Source organism: Bombus vosnesenskii, unplaced genomic scaffold (genome assembly GCF_011952255.1).
Source record: "Bombus vosnesenskii isolate JDL3184/JDL3185 unplaced genomic scaffold, Bvos_JDL3184-5_v1.1 scf7180000013293, whole genome shotgun sequence".
In the NCBI taxonomy this organism is placed as follows: Eukaryota; Metazoa; Arthropoda; class Insecta; order Hymenoptera; family Apidae; genus Bombus; species Bombus vosnesenskii.
In genome coordinates this window covers 408,735-431,050 of record NW_022882944.1, presented here as the reverse complement: position 1 = coordinate 431,050, position 22,316 = coordinate 408,735, and the positions used below count along the sequence as shown (strand labels likewise).

Here is a 22,316-nt window from a genome sequence, read left to right as displayed (position 1 = left end):
ACAAAATATGAATTATACAAAAACATTAAATAATAAACAAGTTAAATTGTTAAAATGTTCTAAAAATTATTTTGAAAAACAAACGATTGGGATAAATAGAAAGCTATTGATTAAAAACAGGCTGTATATAGTTTCGTAATGAAGACTTTTATTTTTATTTATTATAGACATTGGTATAAAATATTTCTGAAAAAATACAAGTATATGCGTTATATAAGTACGTAACATAACATTTACAAAAAGTTATTGCAAAATTAAACGTATGTAGTTCCTGAATAGTAGTTCAGTTCTATTAATTAATAACAATTATTGTATAATTAAATACATCCTTGTTGAGTTCGTATGCATTGTAAAATTATTTTTTTCTATGTAAACAAGCCAATCGTATTAATTAGATCCAAGCATGAAAAAGATTAATATATGTACGCAATTTCTTCTATACTGTATTAAATTATACAATACACTTGTTTTGTTACTGCCCTATGTTGCTTCTGTGTATGTGTTCCTATGTAAAATAAAAAATGTATATCTACCTTCCCACAAATATTTTTTACTGTGACTAAATGAACAGCTTTCAAGCAAGACCATATTACTAAGATAATACTGTCTTAAACAACAAAGTTTGTACCTCTTGGTTTCAACTTATAAGGCAGTGTAGGTTTTGAAAATATATTTGCAATTTTGTTGTGTAGATGTTTAATACATTCTGGAAGAGGAGCATTTTCAGTTAGATTCTCTAACAGTGGTCGCTTGAAAAGCCTTTTTGCCTCCTGTCGTTGTTCTGGAGTCACAGCTCTATCATCCAGATGTACCAAATGAGGGAACCAAGATATGACGTATAACCTTTTTTTTATAAAAATATTTATAACAGTAAAGTATATGTAATCAGCATATATTCAACGTATGTGATTATTATTTATGTTATTATTAAAGCAGTTGATATATTTCTAATTGCTTTTTATGTTCATACCTGTACTGAAGATAGTCATAAAAGGTACCACCATTTAAATAACTTGGTGCTGCCTTGTTTCCCATAAGGCACAAATATCTGAGGTTGGGTAGACTCTCATAGAGATTCTTAACAAATGGGTACAATTCTTCTATATTATTATGATTTAACCACAGAAGCTGAAGTTTTGGCATATGTGGAAAAACTGTGTGATCATCTATGTTATTATGGTCTAGGTTTAAAGATGTTAAATTTTCAAATTCTGCCAAAAATTGTAAATTTCTAAAAGTGTAACAGGAAAAGAAATCTCATTTGATTGTATGGCTTTTGATCACTTAAACTTAAACATTAATTTATGCATGTACAATTGTATTACACGCATAAATATGTCAAATAATACATACCTACTAAACTTATTATGACTAATATCCAGTGTATGGAGAGTATTACTATAATTTTCAATAATGTCAAATGGCATATAAAAAAGGTTTTCAAAAGCAAGTGATAAGGAATCAACAACATCTACAGATGGTTTATCTGAAGATAAAGAGTTTGAATGTCTACAATGTAAATCTACAAATATTAGCCTTCCTAAGGAAGTCATAGCAAGTTGTTCCACTTCGTCTGCTTCTTTTTGCAATTCTAACTCATTAGTGTAATCCAACCTGCAAAGAGGTTATTCTATTTAATGCAATAACATCCAATATTCTCTGATTCAGAGAAAAACTAAGGAAAAAAAAATGTAAAGATATTCTCTGATATAAAATGTATACAACTTATATTTGAAAATTATATATTAGTATATGTATGACTAAAAGTTAACATTAAACTACAAAAATATTGATTATTAACATTAGTAAAAATAGTAACACTGTGAACATTTTATTTCAGGCAGCTTATTTTTTTCCCCTTTTCAGTATACACTTCTTTGAACACAGATGCGTTAGATTATGAAATATGAAATTCCTAAAAGTTAGATTACACATACACAATTTTGATAATCTTCTCATTCGTTAATACTAAGAAACCTATATGAATGTATCCATCTTAGAAAATTTACAAGTATATAAATTCTCAATGGACATCTTGGAATGATTAATAAGTTACTGATAAAAAGTCTCACGAAAACACACTTAATCATAATACTTACATTATGCCTCGACTTGTATCACAATACAGGGCAGTAACTTCAAACGAACAATCAACGCGTTAGGATCATGCAATACACTTTTCACTCACTACATTTACCTATACTATTCACCCTAACATTGGTTAAAGCTACAGCTTGCATTGAAAGATAATATTGCGTAAATAGAAGATCATGTAAGGCTGTAAGGCTTCAGTGTAATATGCAATGCATGTAGTGATTAGGTCAACCATAGTGAGTCTTCCTGCAGTTTGAATGATACTGAGCTCTCATCCGCGAAGATAGTACATAAAATTTATCATTTATCTGATGGCAGTTAACGATAAGATATGAGCGAAACCGATTCGCAATTAAAATACTATCTGTATTGTGAGTGGTTCGAACCGAAACGGGAAACATTGAGGTTAGAAATAGAACATTACGTAATGTTTAAAATGCTAGGTAATGTATTAACAGCATAAGTGAAATGTTAATCATTAGCCAAGATGAACAAGTAAAAATATATAATACGAAGGACTTACCGAATTTTCCTGCATATCTCGTTTTCAAATCTTCCCACCGAATGAGATTATGAAACTTCAAACACTGTATTGTAGTGAGATGGTGCTGCGTTACCATTTCGAATGCTTGTAAACTGTTAACATGGTTGAGAATCGAACGAAACGTCTTATGACATCGATTAATCGTTTTATCATTCTGTATTTTTCAGTTTGGCGGTAATCGTGCGTCATGTACCATTATTTTTTTTATTGGAACGAGCTGAAACAAGTATATTATTGCTGTTTAAAGCAGAAAGTGAGATGACATTCGTAGAATGCGTATTATATAAAAATGATCGATCTAAAGTTTAAATTTTTATATTTTCCATCGATTCATTAATTTCTTCAGTAAGGTAAGGATGAAAATAAAGTAACGTTTGTAAGATATTTAATGATCTAAGACCATGATCTTAAATTAGAATGCTATGGCTGTGGTAGATTTGTAGTTAGAATTTTCATATTTTTATTCGTAGTATAAAAATTACGACATTCGTTTATATTATTTAATCGCGTGTCAGCGTTTTCAAATCTAATTCGAGAAAAATAATACTTCTGCTAAGTTCTACCATCTACACACACGCACCTTAACCTTTATATCTATTTTACCTGTATATTACGGCAAATAATACTATAATCCCTTTGTATTAATGTATTAAACAAATTTATATATGTAAAGCCATCTTTCTCTCACGCCAGAAAGATGTATCTTACATCACAAAGATCTACCACAACCACAATATTATATTACACCAGGGAGATTATGCTAACGAAATACAAACAAGACGTAATGGGAATAATAATTCATTATAGAATTAAAGTCCATATACATGTTTATTTAAAGAGCTAATGTGCATTTAGTTTTTACATAACATTGCTGGTATCGTTATCGACACGTTTCACAGACAGTCAGTAACACCATTAATATCTACATATAAGCTATATGTCGAACAACAGTATCACACGTGTTGGCGATAATCGGCTGTCATAATTATCGTTTGTCTAATAAAATTCGTGACAAAAAATTTAGCGACGGCTTTTGTCTTTTTTCGTCGATTATTCTCTTTCGTTAGAACAATCGCTTTATTAAACAATAGGTCAGGATTTATCGTCGTGTATAGTGCGGTTGCCTGTAACAGATTATGCCCGACTCTATATGTTCACAACACTTCGACGCGTGTATTTGCACGCGTATTTTCAACGGGCAGTGACTGATAATGAAAGCAAGCGCCAAAGCGAATTTTACAACACCGTCATGCCTTCTACGGTGAAATTTATGACGAGTATTTGAAAATTTTGCAGCGATACGCATACGAATAGAACACTCGTTCTGTCGCTCCTGTAACACCACTCCCCCGTACAATGTAAATCACCTACGAGGCAATTTGCACCTTCTTGCAACGTCTCGACTCATTCTTAGTACGATAGTCTATAACAAATAGCGTTTCAATAACAATAATGTTTATTGTAATGCCATGTATCGGGATCTGGTTTTAACTAATGGCATAATAAACAGAAGATGATTATTGGCGGTAAAATCTGCTACATTTCTGTCTTTTTTTCTTTGATTTTTATTGCAATCTTCATCTTCAAGTGAACCGGCTTTAAGGCGTGTTTGTGCACTTGTTGATAAAGTGTCAGACGAGTCATTAACACATTCGATGCAAATTATGCGACGTATCTTCGTTCTTTTATATTGTTTATCGTTTTTGCCCCATTTGTTGCCTTTTTCCTTCTTGAAATTTTGAAAAAAAAATGTGGTTTGCATTCTGTTTATTTTGTCATGAAAAATTATCAATTATAGCTTCATTTATAAGAAATTTTACGTATATATTTTAAATATTCCAAGAAAAAAAATTAATTATTTTGCATTAATAACTAACACGAATAACGATAAGGTTTAATAATATGTTATTCATTGTATGTATTTCGTGTTGATTGAAAATCGAGGAAATCAATTGCCGTGTTATCGTTTTCAACTTTCTTTTATTGTACATTCAGAGTTACATGACAGACTATATTAAGTCGCGGAACAACGTTGCTGTTCAATACTTTCAAGCACAAGAAAGTTTTCAAAGATGTAACTAAACGTCTCACGATCGTATTCATATACACGTTCATGTTTTTTCTTTATTTTCACAATTTCGCTTAAATGAAAGGTTCCGACGAACTGTTAATTCAGATAGAAAATATGAAAATATTAAATTTGTAGTTAAAGCATGTGTACAAATACGAACGCGAATATTTGAAATTTTACTCAAATTCGTTAAACTCCTAGTGCCCATTAAATTATTATTAATATTATAGCTACTATTTTGTTGCATATGTCGAATATTTTTTCTCCTTAATGTCTATTCAATAACATCGACTTTGGAAATGTTATTTAAAGAATTGAAGATAATACAGAGGAAACTGTACAGTAACATAATGTCAAAGTATCGGGCAATAGAAGACTAAATGGCTTAAAACTCAAATACGTACCGGTATTGTTTAATTCTTCGATTCTGCGTCGTCGAGCCAACATCGATTAAATTTTAAAAACCTCATAATTATATTTATTGAATATAATTTATTGAAAACTGTCATTCAAATATATATACACATATATACATACACATACACATGTATATATATATAAGTGTATATTTCTGTTGATATACGTGTGTATCTTTTATTCCTCGGTATAACAGCGTATATAATGTCTATACAAGACACATTTAGGGCAATATTGAAACTCGTTTAAAATATAATACTTCATCTCAGTGATATTCCTTACACGATAATTAAGCCAACGTTTGTTTGATTAATCCGTCTCTAGTTTATTTCTGCCAATGATTACAAGAAGACATATTCATTTTTTTTTTCTTTTTAATTATTTTTAACACTGTTCCACGTCGATCTCTTCTTCAACGTTACACGAAAACGCTGGAACTATTTTATATTTTTATATATATATATATATATGCGGGTATCTTTTGTTCTGAACAAATTTCGTTTTTAAACTCTGAAAATACCGTCTGTTTAACAATGGAGGGAGATATTTTGTTTGCCAGAGTCGAACGAAAATCGATCGTTCGATTTTTCACCGCTTCGAAAGCACAACGATCTTGCCACTGGACGTGAAGGAGACTTGCACAGGTCACGATCATTATAGTTCGTTTTTCTTACATTTAAATACGCTACAGATACAAACATACAATGAGATTATATTTTAATTACCGCGAGCGTATCGCGCGCGGTAAAAGGAGTTTCGCTGTTGCGCGAACGAAATGATATTTATTTGTCAAACGCATCTTGATTCGTGAACTGGAATCGCGCAGACGATTATTTACAATCGTCAAAAGAAGAAAGGAGGAAATGAAAGAACAATCGATCTGTGCAGATGATGGTAATCCTACGAATGGTTTTTAAGAAATTAAATATTTGCATTTTATTATTCGTTGTCGAACAAAAAGAGCTTGGCTTGTCTCGTAATCTGGGGCTCGAGTAAATTGACCGTGAGAAATCAGTTGAATGAAGAGTAGAATGCGACGCAAGGGAGTATAGTATATATTTATGTACGTCGGTCGGTTTTCCGCGAGGCAAAGCGAGTTAGAAGGAAGTTTTTCCGAAAATAAAGTTTCCGGCTGCGGTCGGCTCGTCCGAGGAGAAATATTGCTTCCAGAGGTTGGTGAATTTATCCCAGGTAATTTCCTGTCCCTGTACAAAGAGAAACGATTCAATGGAATTAATGTTCCGCCCCTGAGCGTCGTATCCTTTGTACGAATCTGTCGCGTGATTTTCACTTACGACTCCTAATTTTTTGAAAGCCTCCCTGGCCTCAGCCTCTGCGACACCGTGGTATCTGCACACGTTACAGAATTCGTTCTCGTCGATCGATTTGTCACCTGACCAACAGAAAACGGCACATTCTTTTGGTTAGTCGTCAATTTGCGCATTGAAAGTGGCATTAAAGTAACGTTACAAGATTCGTTTATTTCTAAGCGACAAATACCTTATAGCTACGTAGAACTTTCTTAGAACGTTCTTTACTTGCGCCAGATTTTTTTCCAAGTGGATAGATCAATATAAAAAAAGAGCGTAATACGTAGTGTCGTGAAATAATCATGTAAAACTCGATCAACTTGTAGGAAGTACGGAGTACAATGCAAGTAAAAGAGGAAAATGCTGAAGGGATGGGAAATCCCCATGGATCATCGGGCCCAGCGACATGCCCGTGGTCCTTTCGGAAAAGGGGTACCTGGATAGGCCAACGTGATCATATTTGGTCCTGAACGACTGTAAAAACGTGCGTGTGATGGGAGCACGGAAATCGTTAAAAAGGGACGTTTTGTTGGAAAAGGTTGTCGTTGTCGTTGGTCGTTACGAGTTGATTTAGTTGCTCTAGTTGTAATATATTAATTTATTAAGAAATAGTTCTAGTTAAATAATCATAGTTTTTTGCTTTATCATTTGTAAATAAATATATAAAAAGGAAATCAGTATACTCGTATGTAAGAAGCGAAGGTATTTCTGAAATTCAATATCGCAGGACTTGGTAAACAAGCTCCGAATATTTTTGTATTGATCATCATTTATTATTTTGAAAGTTTCAGTATGGCGTGGTTGCGAAATTCTTTCATAAATATTTAACGAAATTTCTGAAGATATTGGAAAAAGTGTATCCGAATTTTTTTTCATCATTCTGGGAACTGAAAGTATGATAAACTTACCAGATGCATCGAACAACTGGAACGTCACAGACATGTATGCTTGTTGCCATTCGGATGGGTTCGATGGATTTTTTGCGTATTCTTCCCACAGTGAAAACCATTCATCTCGACTAACCTGAAATAAACAGGAGAAACAGAAAGTGTGAGTCAGATGTTTCTGCTCGGATCTTCTAGCAAAAGCAGCTTTGAGTCGTTTCTTTCGAATACCGTACAGCAAAGTTCCACTGGAATTTCAACAATTTTACATCACTCGACGAGACCAAACGAAACGCGTGTAATTAAATCTTTAAAATATAATTGAGATAGAAGACCAGGACAACTACAGTAAATTTTATATTCGATAGGAATTCGTTTACCTGACCGTCTTGATCTGTATCAGCTCCTTGCCTCAAATTATCCCACATTTTAAGCAAAGTATCCCTTATACTTTGAGCTTTGGGATTATCGGCAGACCAACCTCTGTTTTCATTGATTCGCTAAAACAAAGTGAAAAGAATCGTGTAAATATCGTTTTCTAAAATATGAAATAAGTTTGAAAAATGTAACTGCTGTCTCTACGAAAGAGTCGAATATTTGTTACTATATCTCAACATTACTCTTTAATTAACTGTATCGTTTCTTCGACGGTCAAAGCTGAAAATGACTAAATAATAAAGTATCGAATGCTTACTTGTATAGCAAGATCTAGATCCTTCTTATCAATCGCACCACTTTGATTGAAATCTAGGAACATAGAAAGAAAGTATAGATATAAATGTTATTTTCAGCAGAAAGTAAGATAACAAAATAGCGAAAATTCCCTTCCGATCCGACTCTGTCCACTCCATTAATCTTTGATCAATGAAAGCTCGAAGCTATCGCGAACAACTACAACGTAGCTCGTAGTTCGTTCGACTGGTACAGTCGGAGCCGAGCCATTACTATCCTCGATATACGACATGACTGGATCTTCTCAGAAATTGGGCAGACAGAAGGGAAGGACAAGGTGAGAAAGAAGTACATAGTTGGTATCTGGCACGAGACCAAGGGAAAAAAAGGGTAGTGGAACGTTCAACGTTTATGTCAGGATAGTGTCAAAGGCATTGCCGCATTAAGTTGACACCGGCCATTTGGGGTAGCGTTAGCCTCGTCAGCTTATCGTTTCGCACGCGTCGATGATCGAAACAAAACCTTCCCGTGCCTCGTTGAAAACTTTTCACAGGGGAAAAGGGGCTCGATCACGTAGGCAGAACACGTGACAAGGAATCGATGTAATGAAATATGGGTATGAATAAGATAAGGGTAGCCAGAGGGATGGTATTTTGGCCTGTATCCAGCAAGAGCTGTGTGCAAGATCTGACGTTAGACCGGTGGAAAGGACGGTCTCTCGTCGATCGTGCCATTCATCGCTCAGAGCAAGGTCGTTGTCGTTCTCGCGACGTTTGAATCGGACGTCATTAGTTTTCGCAAAGTCGACCCAATTTCGCAAGTCGACTTTTCTGCCCCTTTTCAGGTGTCACCTACTATCCTTAGATTCCTCCGGGATTCATGCCGTTTATTAATTCCAATTTTGCCGAGTGAACCCTCTCTCTTCCGATGCTTTTCTACTTATTTCGCCTACTGTTCCCTTCCGTCTTCATTTTTCTTCTTCTTCTTCTCGCTTTCTTCCATTTTTCCTGCTCTTTGTTTATATTCTCTTCCGCGTGGTTTTGCCTCGATCGTCTTATCAAATAGTGATTACGATTCGACGATGTAAAATATACAATTGCGAAACCCGACGGCAGTCAATTTTTACCGAGGTCACGATGAAATAATTTAGCAGAACGAACGATTGGGAACACGCTAGATATCTGGTGGTTCCGTACGACGCTAAACTATGGGGATCTTTTATCTGATGTTAAATTGATTAGGAGGCACGTATATCTGTCTAATATAGCTTCTACGCTACGTTTTGACCTAGTATCGGAATATCGTGCAATAATTCTCGTCAACCTTTCGTTATTATTTCGCTGCTCTGTATTTAAACAATTTCCCGAACAACGTAGAATTTGCAATATATACTTTGATCTACAGCGACTGTACGAACTTTAGAAAAAGACAATTCTACCGAATCACACACGAAACAACAGTTCTCTCAAGGAAGAATATATCTAAATTTTTACCTCGATAATTAGAAAAGTCCAGAGAGAATTATTTCACGAAACACAGGGGAATCGTAAATTACGTAAAGATTTATTATCGCAAAGCAGCCTGTCGAATTAATATATCTATTGTCACGATCAGATCAAATCAATCATGGCAAAATCGGGCGATTTGGCTGCATACGTATAAACCACTAGTTTTCAAACGAAGATTCGCAATTCATCGCACCGTTCATGGCTTCTCTGGGTCACGGTGAAATACCGTATCGACAACGAAGAACAGCCCCGCAGGATATGTTTAGCAGTCGATCGACGGTCAAAGAAGGGAAGAAAGTAAGGGGCTAATGAGGGCCACGAAGCGTGTACACGCCTGTGACCTCCACACGCTCCACACAGGCAGCCTCATCGTCGCATAGCGCGACTGATCGTGCTAACGCAGTTCCCGATGCGCACGTAACCACACTTACCGATTCTATTCGCAAGTTTCGTTCTCTAATTACGCGTGAAATTTACGTCAGTCTATTATTCCCATCCGCCACACTGTCATCATCCGTGAGAAGTATCTATGTGTTATATACACATGCAAAGGTACTTTCGAAACTTCAACGCTGGAAGATACTCTGTCAGAAATTTTGGCGCTTGTATGCGTCTACGTGAATGGCCTTTCTCGAAAATACACAGAACTGCGAATAAGTCGTATGAATGATTGCCCGCGAGTTACACATACGACGAACATAGAAACATTGCTCCGGTACGATAGGCGTATACGGTGAACGTGTAATTTCAACGCGACAAGACATCCCCCTTAACCGCGTCCATTGTTTATCTGCTCCTGTTCATACCATAAATAGGTGTCCAGCCTGACTCACTTTTGCTCAACCACTCCAACACATAGGTGCCATAGAGAGACCGAACAAAACGGCCCTGTATAGCCTTGATTCCGTTTTCAGCCCCCAAAAATACCCTCGAGAGGATGTCGTCTACTCTTCCTCCTCCAACCTTTCCGGACCGTATTTCATTTCGCTGGAAGCAGCGTGAATGTTCGCGCTGCTCTCCGCGATAGCCCCGAAAGGGGCCACCAATGGAAGAAGATTGTTAGCTGACCCGACTCGATTCGTGGAAGAGCTACGAGAAACGCGTTAAGATCCAGGGAACGACAATCGGTTTTGTTATTTCGTTACCAGGCAACTGACGACGCTTCTTGGGGAAAAATCGTAACCGATTCGCGATGAAAGCTTAGCTATACCGGTCTTGTGGTTGATGGTCGTGAACGTTGGTTCTGATAAGGTAGCCATGAAATTTTCTTGGCACAATTAGGTGCCGTTAGGGATGCGTGATGATCGGCATGAAATCGGATTACTCGGAAGCTTAACGATCATGTTTGATATCGGGGAGAACTTTGAACGTGGAATGCGTGGAATGAATTCGTTTAAACGGATTTTTCCCCGATCTTTGCTCTCTCTTTTTTTTTTTTTTAGTGTTTCTAGTTGGGGAAAAATCCAATTAAAGCTGTTATCTGATAAATTTGCTTTGGAAGAAACGTGGAACGTATTGATTTGTTCTTTGCACTAGACGGCGATCACCTCGGAGCGAATGTAAATGAAAATGAATTTTAAACGTGGCTTTGAAATAAATTGCTTTGAAATTTTGAAAGCAAACGTCTTGCTAGATTGTCGACCAGGTTTTACGTCAGACTATACGCAACAAATTAATTAAAATTTGTCATTCTAACGCAAAGACTAAGAGCTAAGAGCTTCTTTTGTAAACAGATTGCTCGATATCAATGGGACGGCTCAACGATAGGCGAAGATAATACAGCGATAAGCATAAAACAGAATAAAACTTAACTACTAACTAGGATAATCGACGAGGATCTTTCAAATCGACACCGTGGAAAATTAAGATTTTATACAATCGACACAAAGTACGAAGGCTATCAAGATAAAACGTAGTGTACTCACCGAAAAAGGTGTTGAAAACGTAGAGTAATTTCGTTTTACGGAACTCTGACAGTGGCATCTTGTCAATCTGCAACAGAGAGGAACAAGGGAGTTGTTAAGCGTGTCCGTACGTTCGTGTGTGTCATGTTAATATTCATTCTCCGATCGAATGACGATCAGGGTCGATTGTCTCGAGCGACCGACCCTTATTTTATCTCGTCAGTAAAAAGTAACCGCGGCTTGCTTTTTATCGAGCTGCTTTGTACAACGCCTCGATATTTACAAGGCCGTCGTGAAGACACAAAGTCAGCTTAATTCAGGTACATCGACAGGTGTTTTCCGATATCTGGACAATAATTAAAAACTTTCGAATCTTATTTTCGTGACAGTCCTTCGATTCGCTAACGAGCCTTCTTAGACATGCGACCTATTTCACGTAATAATGAGAATTCTTCAGACGTTTGAATTTCTAATTGAGAAAATTATTCATTGTTACTAAAATATTCATATTCGATATTCCACAATTATCCACTATCGTAGTGGTGCTGATATATTCTACTAATAAAGGAATTGAAATAATTGCAACGCAGCTCAAAAAATATAAAGTCTAGAGCGAATGCGTTTAAAAATTTAGCAAGAGATCTTCGCCAGTCATTTCAACGATATTATAAGGCTGACTTAACACGAGATACATCACTATTCGCGAAAACGATACCTTCCACTTGTAGCGTCACAAAACAACTGAAGATGTGCCAGTGTTGTTACTTACTGGCCTTGGAGCAAAACTAAAGCCAGATTGATGGCGGCTTAAGTGATCATTTTTCCCCCTGACGCGGAACTAATGGAATTATAGATACATCGTTTTACATGATAAAAGTAGAAACTGAAAAGTAGAAAAGTAGAAAGAGTTGTGTCACTGTCAAAGCAAAGCAGCGATATCTTTACAACGAAAGCATCGAACGTGTTTGTTCAAGAAAAAAGAAAAATTCGATCAAATGAATTGTCTCCTGATTATTTTAAGCGAGATACGAGAACTTTAACGAGCAGTTTACAAATTGTTCAACTCTTATTTTACGAGACGTGGTCTTACGTTTATTCGTTGGAGAAATTTTGGAAAAAAAGCTGTTGGTCCTTCCTTTTGCCCCAAGCCGAAATGACTGACATACTCACAGAAGGCAACCCTTTATATAATAAGATTTAAAAGCCTTTCCTTACCGAAGATAACGTGTCTATTTGAGCGTTTAATGACGTACATTTCGCTATAATGCCACAATAATACTGTAGATGTAATTTAAGATATCTGCAAACATCAGGAATGTATTATTGACCGTAACGTGACGTAAATTATGCTCAAGTGATTCACACGGAACGAAACGTTGCTTGGAGCCTGTTCTTTCCCTTTTCGTCGAATCCTATGTACTTGATGCCATCGACCATCGAATTTTACTTGCGGTATAATATTAACCGTATTAATAACGATTCCATCGAGGTTCGGAAACTCTTATGTGCCTACGGCGATTACGCATTTCTATGTAAAATACGATGGTAATTCTCCTTTATCGAATATTTGATCAACCTCTGACGTATTTAAGAAGAATCGAAGTATATCTGAATGCTTTGTCGTAAACATATTAAGCAATTAGGGAAAAATCTACTGCCTGGTTGGGAAACATAATTTTCATCATCCGTCAAGTTATCACGTGTGCTGAATAAATTTGTTACGTTTATGGTTACCGGCTTCCTTGAATCTCACGTATACATATTTTATTGACTATTTTCTCCAGCCTCTTCAGTGAATATCTAGTAGTTTATGATAATAAACTCGTCGAAATAGCTTCTACGATATTTATCGTATTCATCTTTCATTCATGACTTATAGCGTCTTAATTTGTTATACGTAGAAAATATGCGAGTATCGATAATCATTTCTACAGTAAGATATTTTAGAATTTATCAGGATAAAATTAGAATCTTTGACATTGATCAAAGTCAAAGCAATTCTGTATTTACGTTTTAAAGCGTAAACCATAAATCCCCTATTTTAAGAATGGAAACTTTTTCCTTTCTCTATTGGTTTTTCTTCTGGCGTTTCTTATTACCATTTTCTCGTAATGTTCAATCATCGTTCACTGTAATTTGCACGTGTGATATTCAGTTTAGAGAAAGCAGAGATCAATTAACCTCGTAATCCAATTACCACCTATTATATAATAAGGACGTTCGTGGTTAACTCGCGCTAGAAAATCCGAGCAACGATCATTCAGTACGATGTGAATATTATTAATCGTCGTATGATTTGTAATAAATAAAAAATAATAACAAGTAATCAGCCCTGATAGCTATCTATTGAAAAGAGCCACAAGAAAGTAGCTACAGCCAACATTGTAATCGTGTATAACTGTATATCATTAGAAGGTGGTATCGCGTCAAGGTGAATGTTGACGTCAATCTTTAAAGTGATTAACGTTGCACGGTAATCTTTTCATTTGAAAATGTCCGTGCTCGTGAACGTTTCCATGTAACTCGTCGTTTATCAATTTGCCAATCAACACTAGCGAAGATTTTACGATCTAAGAGCTCCTTTCACCGTTGATGGTGTATGATACACTATCTTCTAATTTGATAATAAGTAAATTGACCGCGAACTTTGTTGAAGTCGAACGGTTAGCGAATTTCTGCCATCGTTCGGATAGTTTAATGGCAACTTCTAGTCGCCATTATTGGCCGTGCAAGTGTTGCTGGTTTGCAAACAGCTCGCCACGACTTGGAACTGGTTAACTTGTAGGCAATTTCCCCATTGATCGAACTTGACTGTAAACTGAAATAGTTTGTGTCGATTCCTGTACACCAGTTTTTTTTCAAATTGATTAATTAACAAGTCGGTAAACAGCGTAGTTTGTTCGTGTGTATTATGCCGGGTCAATTAAAATTGTAGATAATCAATTTGCTTGGATGCAAGCGCACTTGTATAGTTGAAGTTTTCTCCCGTTTATGCCGTGTGTAAAATAACAGATACTTTGAAACAATGTTTGTTCTTTTATTCTCGATCTCCCAGCAGCCGTACAGAAATTTAATTGAAAAAAATTACTTCGTGAAAAAATGTTTTCAGTCAAGCTATTATCCTGCATTGCACTTCCAGTCAATTCTGGTCAATAACTGTGAAACTTGATAACAATGTGAAAGTTCTTCCAACAAAAAAAAAAAAAAAAAAAAAAAAAAAACAAACAAATAAAAATAAAAACACGGAGAAAAGAGAAAACTTTTAATAATTATAATTATCGCAAATCGATAAAAGCTTTCAATACACGTTATAAGCAAAAAATGAAGCGTGAAGTAAAAGAGATAATAAGCCGATAAATTGTTGTGCTTGAAATTCGGCGACGTCTGCAAGATAAGGCAGTCAGACAATATGGCGATGCAACACAAAGATCCAGAGTAAGCTTTAAGTCCATTGTTTCCACTAACACTATGAACAACCTCGATTCTCTAGCAACGTAAAATATACGTGAAACCAGCTCCTACGTTGCAGTCTTGTTATCTGCTCCTGCCAATATATCAACCTGTCAATACGCTAAATATTGTACAGATTTGATGAGATACACGTGTATATACGTGGATTTCCAATAAAAAAACCATCTCAATGATTCTCGTGGGGTGTACTATAACTTGGCTGCTATATTGGACTATTTTCTACACTTTTTTTTTAAGTTCATTTATTCGCTTTTTATTTGCTGCTCTTTTGTTACTGAAATTGATGCGTCGAATAAAATATTTTAGAGCTTCGAATGGATATGAGTAAAATGGGACGGTATCGATTATAGACTTGTTGAAACGTAAGTAATCAAAAGAACTTGTTTGTTCGTATTTTCAATGGAAACCTGCATCATACGTCGATACGTGTAATTAATATTATAATTAATATCGAAGGCTCCTTTACGATTTGACAAACTAGGTATTAAATCTGCATATCGTAAACCTTTATCGCTAAATAAAGACGCGACCGTGAAAGATTGAAAGGGTATAGTTTATTTTTAGCCCACTGGATATGGAATTTTATTGGTGGAGCAATTACAAGATAAAGTAACGTAGGAACATACTGTGTCATCAATCGAAAGAGAAATATAATAGATAAGTTACGATAAAGATAGATACAGATAATTTTCTAAGTAGAAAACGCAACGACTAGTTGTACTTCCATCCGACGAGTCACTTTCATTTTAGGATACGCGTGTTTATTTCCTACGATATTTATTAAAAAAAAGCAAACAAAGTTTCCCAACGAGTAACGTTTTACGTTGCTGTACAACGATTGATATAAAAATTTAGTTTCAAATTAGCCTTACGACTCATTATTCAAATCTCTGGATTAAAATATTTCTCGGTGGAGGGCAAAAGTACCTAATCCCGGTATAGTTATGGCGCAACTTGGCAGAAACTCGTAATTACCAAATGGGAGTTCACGTTATTATTAATTCCAGTATTATTACAACCAAAAAGTAAACGTACTGCCCTGTTATTTTGAATAAAAGCAAATGACGCATTATACATGGTGGAACATTTTTATATACAAATATTTAATACCAGAGTCAGAAAGGTTCCAAATGGTAATATTATTTGTAAACTATTTTTTTATTTTCTAATATTACCGTCATCGTAAAATTCTAATTAATAGTATATAACATATCTCTAATAGTAAATAATACTAATAGTAAATAATAATAATCTCTCTTGACGAGAATTTCTTCCCGGAGGAATTTTTTCAATTCTCAGAATAGATGGGAATCAGCGATAAGTATATAAATCTGGCAAATAACGTTGCTGAGGTAATAAATTGTATTTTAAGATATGACACCTGTATAGGGGTATGCATTATCTTGATAGAAGATGACGTTTCTCTTTGCTAAACTTGGTGAAATTATTTGCTGTTTAATATACATATACAGAGTGTCCCGCAGTATCGGGCAACCGATACGGCCATGGATTCTGGACACGAAAGCAATAAGAAAAGTTCGTAGAAACGTATACTCTGTTCGATCTTGTTTGTGCGAGTTATAGCGAGTTTTATATTGGAATAATTCTATCGAAAGGTGGAAATAGTTGAAGTAATTTCACCTATTCATTTACAAATAGAACCCAATATCCAGCGAATAATACGTAGAAAAATGGAGAGTCTAACAGATTGATAAAACGTTTCCAATCTTGTCTCGTGTTCGGATGCAAAAGAGATCATTTCGAAGACCTCTTGTGTAGGTATGCAGATACAGTTTGTTCAAGAAGAAACACGCCATAGCTCGAAAACAGGATGAAATAGTTTTACGTGTTTATATGAACTTCTTTTTATCGTTTTCATGTGAAGAATCTATCACCGGAGCGGTTCATACGGCAAATGAATATCCGTTGCACTAAAAAATCCAGAGCTGCTGTTACTGCTATACTTCGTTCGAAGAAATTTTCAAACGAGCCATATATTTCGGGATTACTTTTTAACATTCCTTCTTTATTACCACAAGTTCTACGACATAGGATTTACAATAGTATTTCTTCGAAAGAAATCCTTAAGCGAATAAAGATTCCAATTTCTTCCACTTCCAACATCTTTCCTCGATCACCGTACGAACCGTCGAAACTGGACGAGAGGCGCAAATACGTAAATATACGTACACGTATTTTTATGCCACTAGTAATACGATTTACATATCTCAGGGAATAAAATATCTCGGAGAAATAAAATTTTACCGATCGAAAGTCGCACGATGATTCGCTCGCAAGGTGTGTCACGCCACCTGTATGGATATTATAACGAGCAATGAAAGATATAATGGTGGGTCGAGAGAGTTAGAGCTATAAAGGTCGAACTGTATTATGGATTTTCTACGCAAAGTCCGCGAAACGGAAAAACGATAATGCGTGCGGCTTGCAATGTCGATCAAAGCAAACGGTTAGAGGGTTATACATATTGGATAACGTTGTAGAAATTAAAGTAGAGCGATACAACGTAAAAGTTATTTTCTTATTTCTTTTTTACTTCCTTTTTTTTTTTTTTTGATGTCAAAAAATAAATGGGGAGAAATAAAATTTTACCATATGGATTCGGGTAGAAAATATTAAAATATGTTTTCTGTCTTCTTTATTAATTGTGTCCGTATCTAGCAAGAGATGCATAACGCATGATCTATTTCTTTCATCAGTCGCTTTCAGTGTTTAATTAAAATCGTGTTCAATTTAGTGTAGAATGCATGGCCGTTATCACTAGAATGATCGTATTGTCTCTATAGTTTCGTTGCGTCATGCGGAAAATCCAAAGGCATATGCGAAATCGCTAAAAAATAATAAAATACAAGACGGGAAGTCTAAAGTGAAATTTTTCGATTCCGTATATTTCCTTATGCTACTGAGTTATTAATGTGATTTAATTTTTATCGCATACATATGGAAATTACAGGTGCACTTGTTTTATTCATTTTTAAGGAAATATGCTTTAAGTACGCTATGTATGTTCATCCCCGCGACTTTGTATACGACTGTGGACTTGGTATAACAAAATTTTCACAAAACACACAAGTATGGAGCGCGTGGATATGTTTAATGTTTTCGTTTTAAAATTAACGTCACAGATATCGCTAGTTTACCGCGAAATGTCGATAAATACGATTTAATGAGAAAACTAGGAAATCCGGATCAATTTGTTTTTCATTAACAGTGAGTTTACTTGAGTAAAGAAAATAGAAAAAGTTTTATTTGAACCTAGTATTCTTCATCGCTTCCAAATTTAATGGAACTTTTTCTTCTTTGCATTTATAAAATAAACGTTTAAATATTTATACGTAACTTTAATGTACATTGGTTTAAAAAATTAATTTGATCATTTTTTTTTTCAAAAGCCTTTTTAATAAAGAATTATAGCTTGTAATAGTCCCTTTTAAAATATCACATTTAATACTTTTCACGCTCTTTTTATATAGTAGAGGTAAAAACAAAATTTCATACACAATTAATTTTATATCTAAATACCATCGATTAAATCAAATGTGTTTTTAATGTTCAAGCTACGTATTACGTTTTAATTATCCTTAGTTACAACCCCGATATAAGCTGCTTAATCGCAATACGCAAACTTTTCGTTCGTATAAAAGTTAAAATCAAAATTATGTATTAATAGTTAGTATGTCATAAACTTTCATCGATACGAAACAAAATTGTTATATTTTAATTTTTTCTGGCGATAATTACACGATACGAATAATTGCTAGTGTCGTATACGAAGCGAACACTTTTCCATTACATTTGCATTAAAACCACGCAAATCTTCGTTTATACGGAACGAATTCCCTGGAACTTTCAATCTCGTCGATGGTAATCAATTTCAGCAATTTAATCTCGCACTGCGCGCGAGCTAGGAACTTTGCAATGCCTCTTAAAACGAAAATCTCGCGTCGATACTTAGATACGACGCGGATATTTGTCGCGACGAGACTATTAGAATTTCAATTTTCCCGACGATAATCGTTGTGCGTGTAAGGAGAAAGAGCATTTCGCAGAATTTTCACGGAGCTACCTACACTTTCCGTTGTGTTCGACGGGACAGTTTTCACGATCGTACCTCCAGTTCGAGCGACAAATGAAAAATTTCAAACGAGAAAGCCTCTTATTCCATGCTACGTCTTACTAACGCTCGCAAAGGAATGAAAGTGCAAATTAAATTGCGTCTCTTGCAGACGATAAAAAATATGAAAGTCTCGTGGAGCTACGGTTCTCCCCTATCCTACTGATTATTACAATTGGAATAAGATGGAAACTTATTCTTAGAGGAAGAAACGTTGTCGTTAATAAAATAGCTTTGCGTCGTAGGTTCTTTCTTCTTCAAACAGGTATCGTATAAACTGGGAAAGCGAAAAGGAACACGAAAGGGGTCGCAAGACGATCCTTATGAGAACTGGATTCCATAGCGTGTCGAATAAATCATCGACGGCCATTAATACTCGACAAACAAAATAAGCAAAACGTTCCGAGCAATTTCATTTCCAGTTTGGATTGCGTTAACGAACGTTTTATGATTTGTCTACATGGTCAAGCGACAACGTGAATTTATACTCCTTACTCGTTTCAAACATATCCTGCGATATGGGACGTTTCTACGACTCGTATGTGATTGGCAGAATAGTGAAGTTAGATTAGCGAGACGAATTAAGTAGTGAAAATCAGAGTTTAAAAATAATTGAACAATTTAGGAAGTATGTAGATGGCAGAAGTTCGTAATATCACGAGCCATACTCTTAGTGATATGGGATTAGTTTGATTGCATAGGATTGATCGCATTTTATTATAAATTTCACAGGAATAGATAGATGTATGTATAAATGTGAACGAGCTAATACGTAGTCGCGAAAAAGTAATAATTTTGAATAAATCTCCACGTTATATGTCTTCATAAATATGCCAAGTGAAGAGCTCATATTCTAGTTATTAAAAGAATCTGCAGACAGTGAAGAGATGAAAGTCTTTATCAACGCATTTATGTGAATGATAGAACTTCATTTTCTCTACATGTAGAAGAATGTCTTAGCTCGAAGTATCCGCTGGTTTCTCCCATGAAAACAATATTTCAAAGCAAATCTCTAGTGGTTTCAATATACTGCACCTTCGATCCTAGCGGAAGAAAAATTAGTTTGACTTTTTAATGCGTTAGTCTAACGCCATTGCTGATAAATATCGGAGTTATGGAAGCATTATAGGTCTGTTATAGGAGAATAAAAATTATATCGTATCTGTTTCATTTTCGCAAATCCGTTCTGTGGAGGGAAGCGCGTGCACTTTCCAAGATTATTATTATGATTTGTTTAACAACATAATAAAAATTATATACGATATTTTTTTAGATATCGTTCTCCTATCGTGGCCTCATAAACAATTTTATAGGGATTGCTTCTCGGCTAAAGAAATCCCTTGAGCGATAAAAGAATTGAAAGTTGTTTACACGAGGCGGTCGTGATATTGGCAGCTGACAGTTACAAAATAAGAAGATGGTGAAACTTTGCAATCACTAGTTTCGCAAAAGCTATTAACAGCTAATGATGTGCTGTTTAAAAAGCGAGAACTATAAAACCTATCTGTTTTAACGTTTCGATAAGAAAAAAAAAAAGAGATGAAACTGTATAAAAATTATATCTTGAACGCGATTCGCAGACTTTTCATTAATTCAGTACGATCTTTCGAACAACGAAGTATTCGTACAATCGACATCGTCAATGTATCCTTCACTGATCATCGTCGATGAACGATTCCTACAATAATTTGTACAACGAACGATTTTTCCAACAAGCTTCTCAAATTCCAAGCGACGAATTCCGGACGATGAAGGAATCTGTCGTTCAAATCTAGAATTTCTTGTTTCTAGAAGCCCGTATAATCTGTACGGTCGTTTTAAAAAATGGCATCAGCGAAAACAAGGGAACGAAAATGCTGAAACAACGCACGCGTATTCATCGTCCTCGAGGCGTAACCCCGAGAGAGGGAAGCATTTTTCGTTTCGCGGAATGGCATTAGCTCTCATTGAGGGTATTAAAGCGTCGCAGGAATAGCGATTGGCCTTAAATGGAGCGACCGAGAGAGCACGAGCCCAATCGTTGTCGTTCTACACAAACGAAGCCGGAAGTTTCATTTGAATCGTGCCGTGTTTATCGGTCACCAACCGAGCTGGCAACGACGCGACGGTGAATAAAGTGCACGTGCTCCTTGGCTCTGAGTTAAGAAGCTTACTAAATTATGGCCCTGCGATTCGCTGCGTTTATCCGGGGCGACCGTGTCTCGCTGGCACAGCGCTACGGCATCACCAAGTGTCGAAGGATAACTGCGAATCTGCGTTAAGGGTTCTCTTTTCACTGGCAACCAGGCGACAGCTGCACAAGATTTACGTGCAAACGAGAGCTAACGATTTCGGTTGTTTCGCCCCCGACCGTGAGGCTACCCTACCAAACTTCCCTCGATTCTCCTTCCACGATGTTCCAGAGGCGGTAAGAAATGGGATTGTCGTTTATACTGCAGCTCGATGATGAACGGGAATTTGTACGTGCCATGCAGTTTTCATGCTGCGGTTGATCGTTCATTCCGAGATTTAAAAAATTATTCCGTTGTAAATGCTACCCTTAACCCGATATAGACGCTGTTCCAGTAAATGTTTTTAATCATGTCACAGATAGTATACATCTATTTATAAATATTTCTGCATCATTGAGTATAACGTTAATTGCTTCTATGTATTTGTCTATTAAGGAATATCACAAGAGTACGATATACTGTGTAAATAAGTTATTACGTTTGGCTACGTGTATCGTAATTCGTGTTACTTCCGAGGAGATAAACCTCACTTTCGCGGCTAATGATGATATATGATCAAATTTTGTAGGACGAATTAGTGTTACATAACTACTTCGATAGTTGATAGGAGGAACGTATTACCATACGTGCGAAGACGTATTACTATGTAAATAAATATTCATCAAATTAACAAGGACAAGGTTATAACCTACAGTAAAATATACAGGAAATACGTACATGAAATCGACCGATCAAGAGGTAAACAAAGATTTTATTCAATCATATTTCTTCATTGAGAAACAGATGGTGTAAAAATATATCGCCCTTTGGGAGAAGCGTCAGGAGTGAAACTGAAGAATGTAAATTTATAGTTATATAAAAATGATGGTTCCCTTGACGCGACGCGAGTAACAATAACGTAGGATATATATTTCTATCCCCCCTTGAATATATATTTACGTTACGCGCAAGAGTGTTCATAAATATAAGAACAGTGATTTGGACTTAAACCGGAAAGAAGCAATTTCGTAAATAGCGTAAACGTGCGTAGCTACCTGAAAATTTTTACTCGAAAAATTATAATCCTGAGTGGAGAAAA

At 35.6% G+C, this 22,316-nt stretch overlaps 2 protein-coding genes across 4 annotated transcripts in view; both read right to left on the bottom strand.

The window, feature by feature from the left end:
- Nucleotides 1-166: 166 nt before the first annotated feature.
- LOC117232822 (leucine-rich melanocyte differentiation-associated protein-like) lies at nucleotides 167-2,768 on the bottom strand. 2 transcript variants are annotated; one of them, XM_033492507.1, is made up of 5 exons: nucleotides 2,100-2,524; nucleotides 1,354-1,614; nucleotides 971-1,231; nucleotides 629-843; nucleotides 167-505 (listed from the first exon to the last, which is right to left on the bottom strand). In XM_033492507.1, coding segments are annotated over exons 1-5 (798 nt in total). In that variant the 5' UTR covers nucleotides 2,102-2,524; the 3' UTR covers nucleotides 167-446. The 2 variants fall into 2 exon arrangements, with proteins under 2 accessions (XP_033348398.1, XP_033348399.1); XM_033492508.1 differs by lacking the exon at nucleotides 2,100-2,524 and adding an exon at nucleotides 2,618-2,768 and having other exon boundaries at nucleotides 170-505.
- Nucleotides 2,769-5,426: 2,658 nt separating this feature from the next.
- The window catches only part of LOC117232823 (calexcitin-2), a 43,439-nt gene continuing 26,549 nt past the window's right edge, over nucleotides 5,427-22,316 (bottom strand). The window contains exons 1-7 of one of the 2 annotated variants that reach the window (XM_033492511.1): nucleotides 12,120-12,142; nucleotides 11,426-11,492; nucleotides 8,015-8,067; nucleotides 7,701-7,820; nucleotides 7,345-7,459; nucleotides 6,422-6,519; nucleotides 5,427-6,331 (exon numbers count right to left, since the gene is read on the bottom strand). In XM_033492511.1, coding sequence (XP_033348402.1) covers nucleotides 6,224-6,331; nucleotides 6,422-6,519; nucleotides 7,345-7,459; nucleotides 7,701-7,820; nucleotides 8,015-8,067; nucleotides 11,426-11,483 — 552 coding nt within the window. In that variant the 5' untranslated portion in view covers nucleotides 11,484-11,492; nucleotides 12,120-12,142 and the 3' untranslated portion in view covers nucleotides 5,427-6,223. Of the gene's footprint in view, nucleotides 6,332-6,421; nucleotides 6,520-7,344; nucleotides 7,460-7,700; nucleotides 7,821-8,014; nucleotides 8,068-11,425; nucleotides 11,493-12,119; nucleotides 12,143-22,316 lie in introns of those variants that run through there. The other variant, XM_033492510.1, reaches the window with a different exon arrangement.

What these genes read in the sequence shown, in the direction of transcription:
- LOC117232822 (XM_033492507.1), bottom strand. An exon ending in AGTCATAATAAGTTTAGTAG is followed by an intron (nt 1,232 to 1,353) that starts GTATGTATTATT and finishes TTACACTTTTAG; the next exon opens with AAATTTACAATTTTTGGCAG. An exon ending in TATGACTATCTTCAGTACAG is followed by an intron (nt 844 to 970) that starts GTATGAACATAA and finishes TATAAAAAAAAG; the next exon opens with GTTATACGTCATATCTTGGT.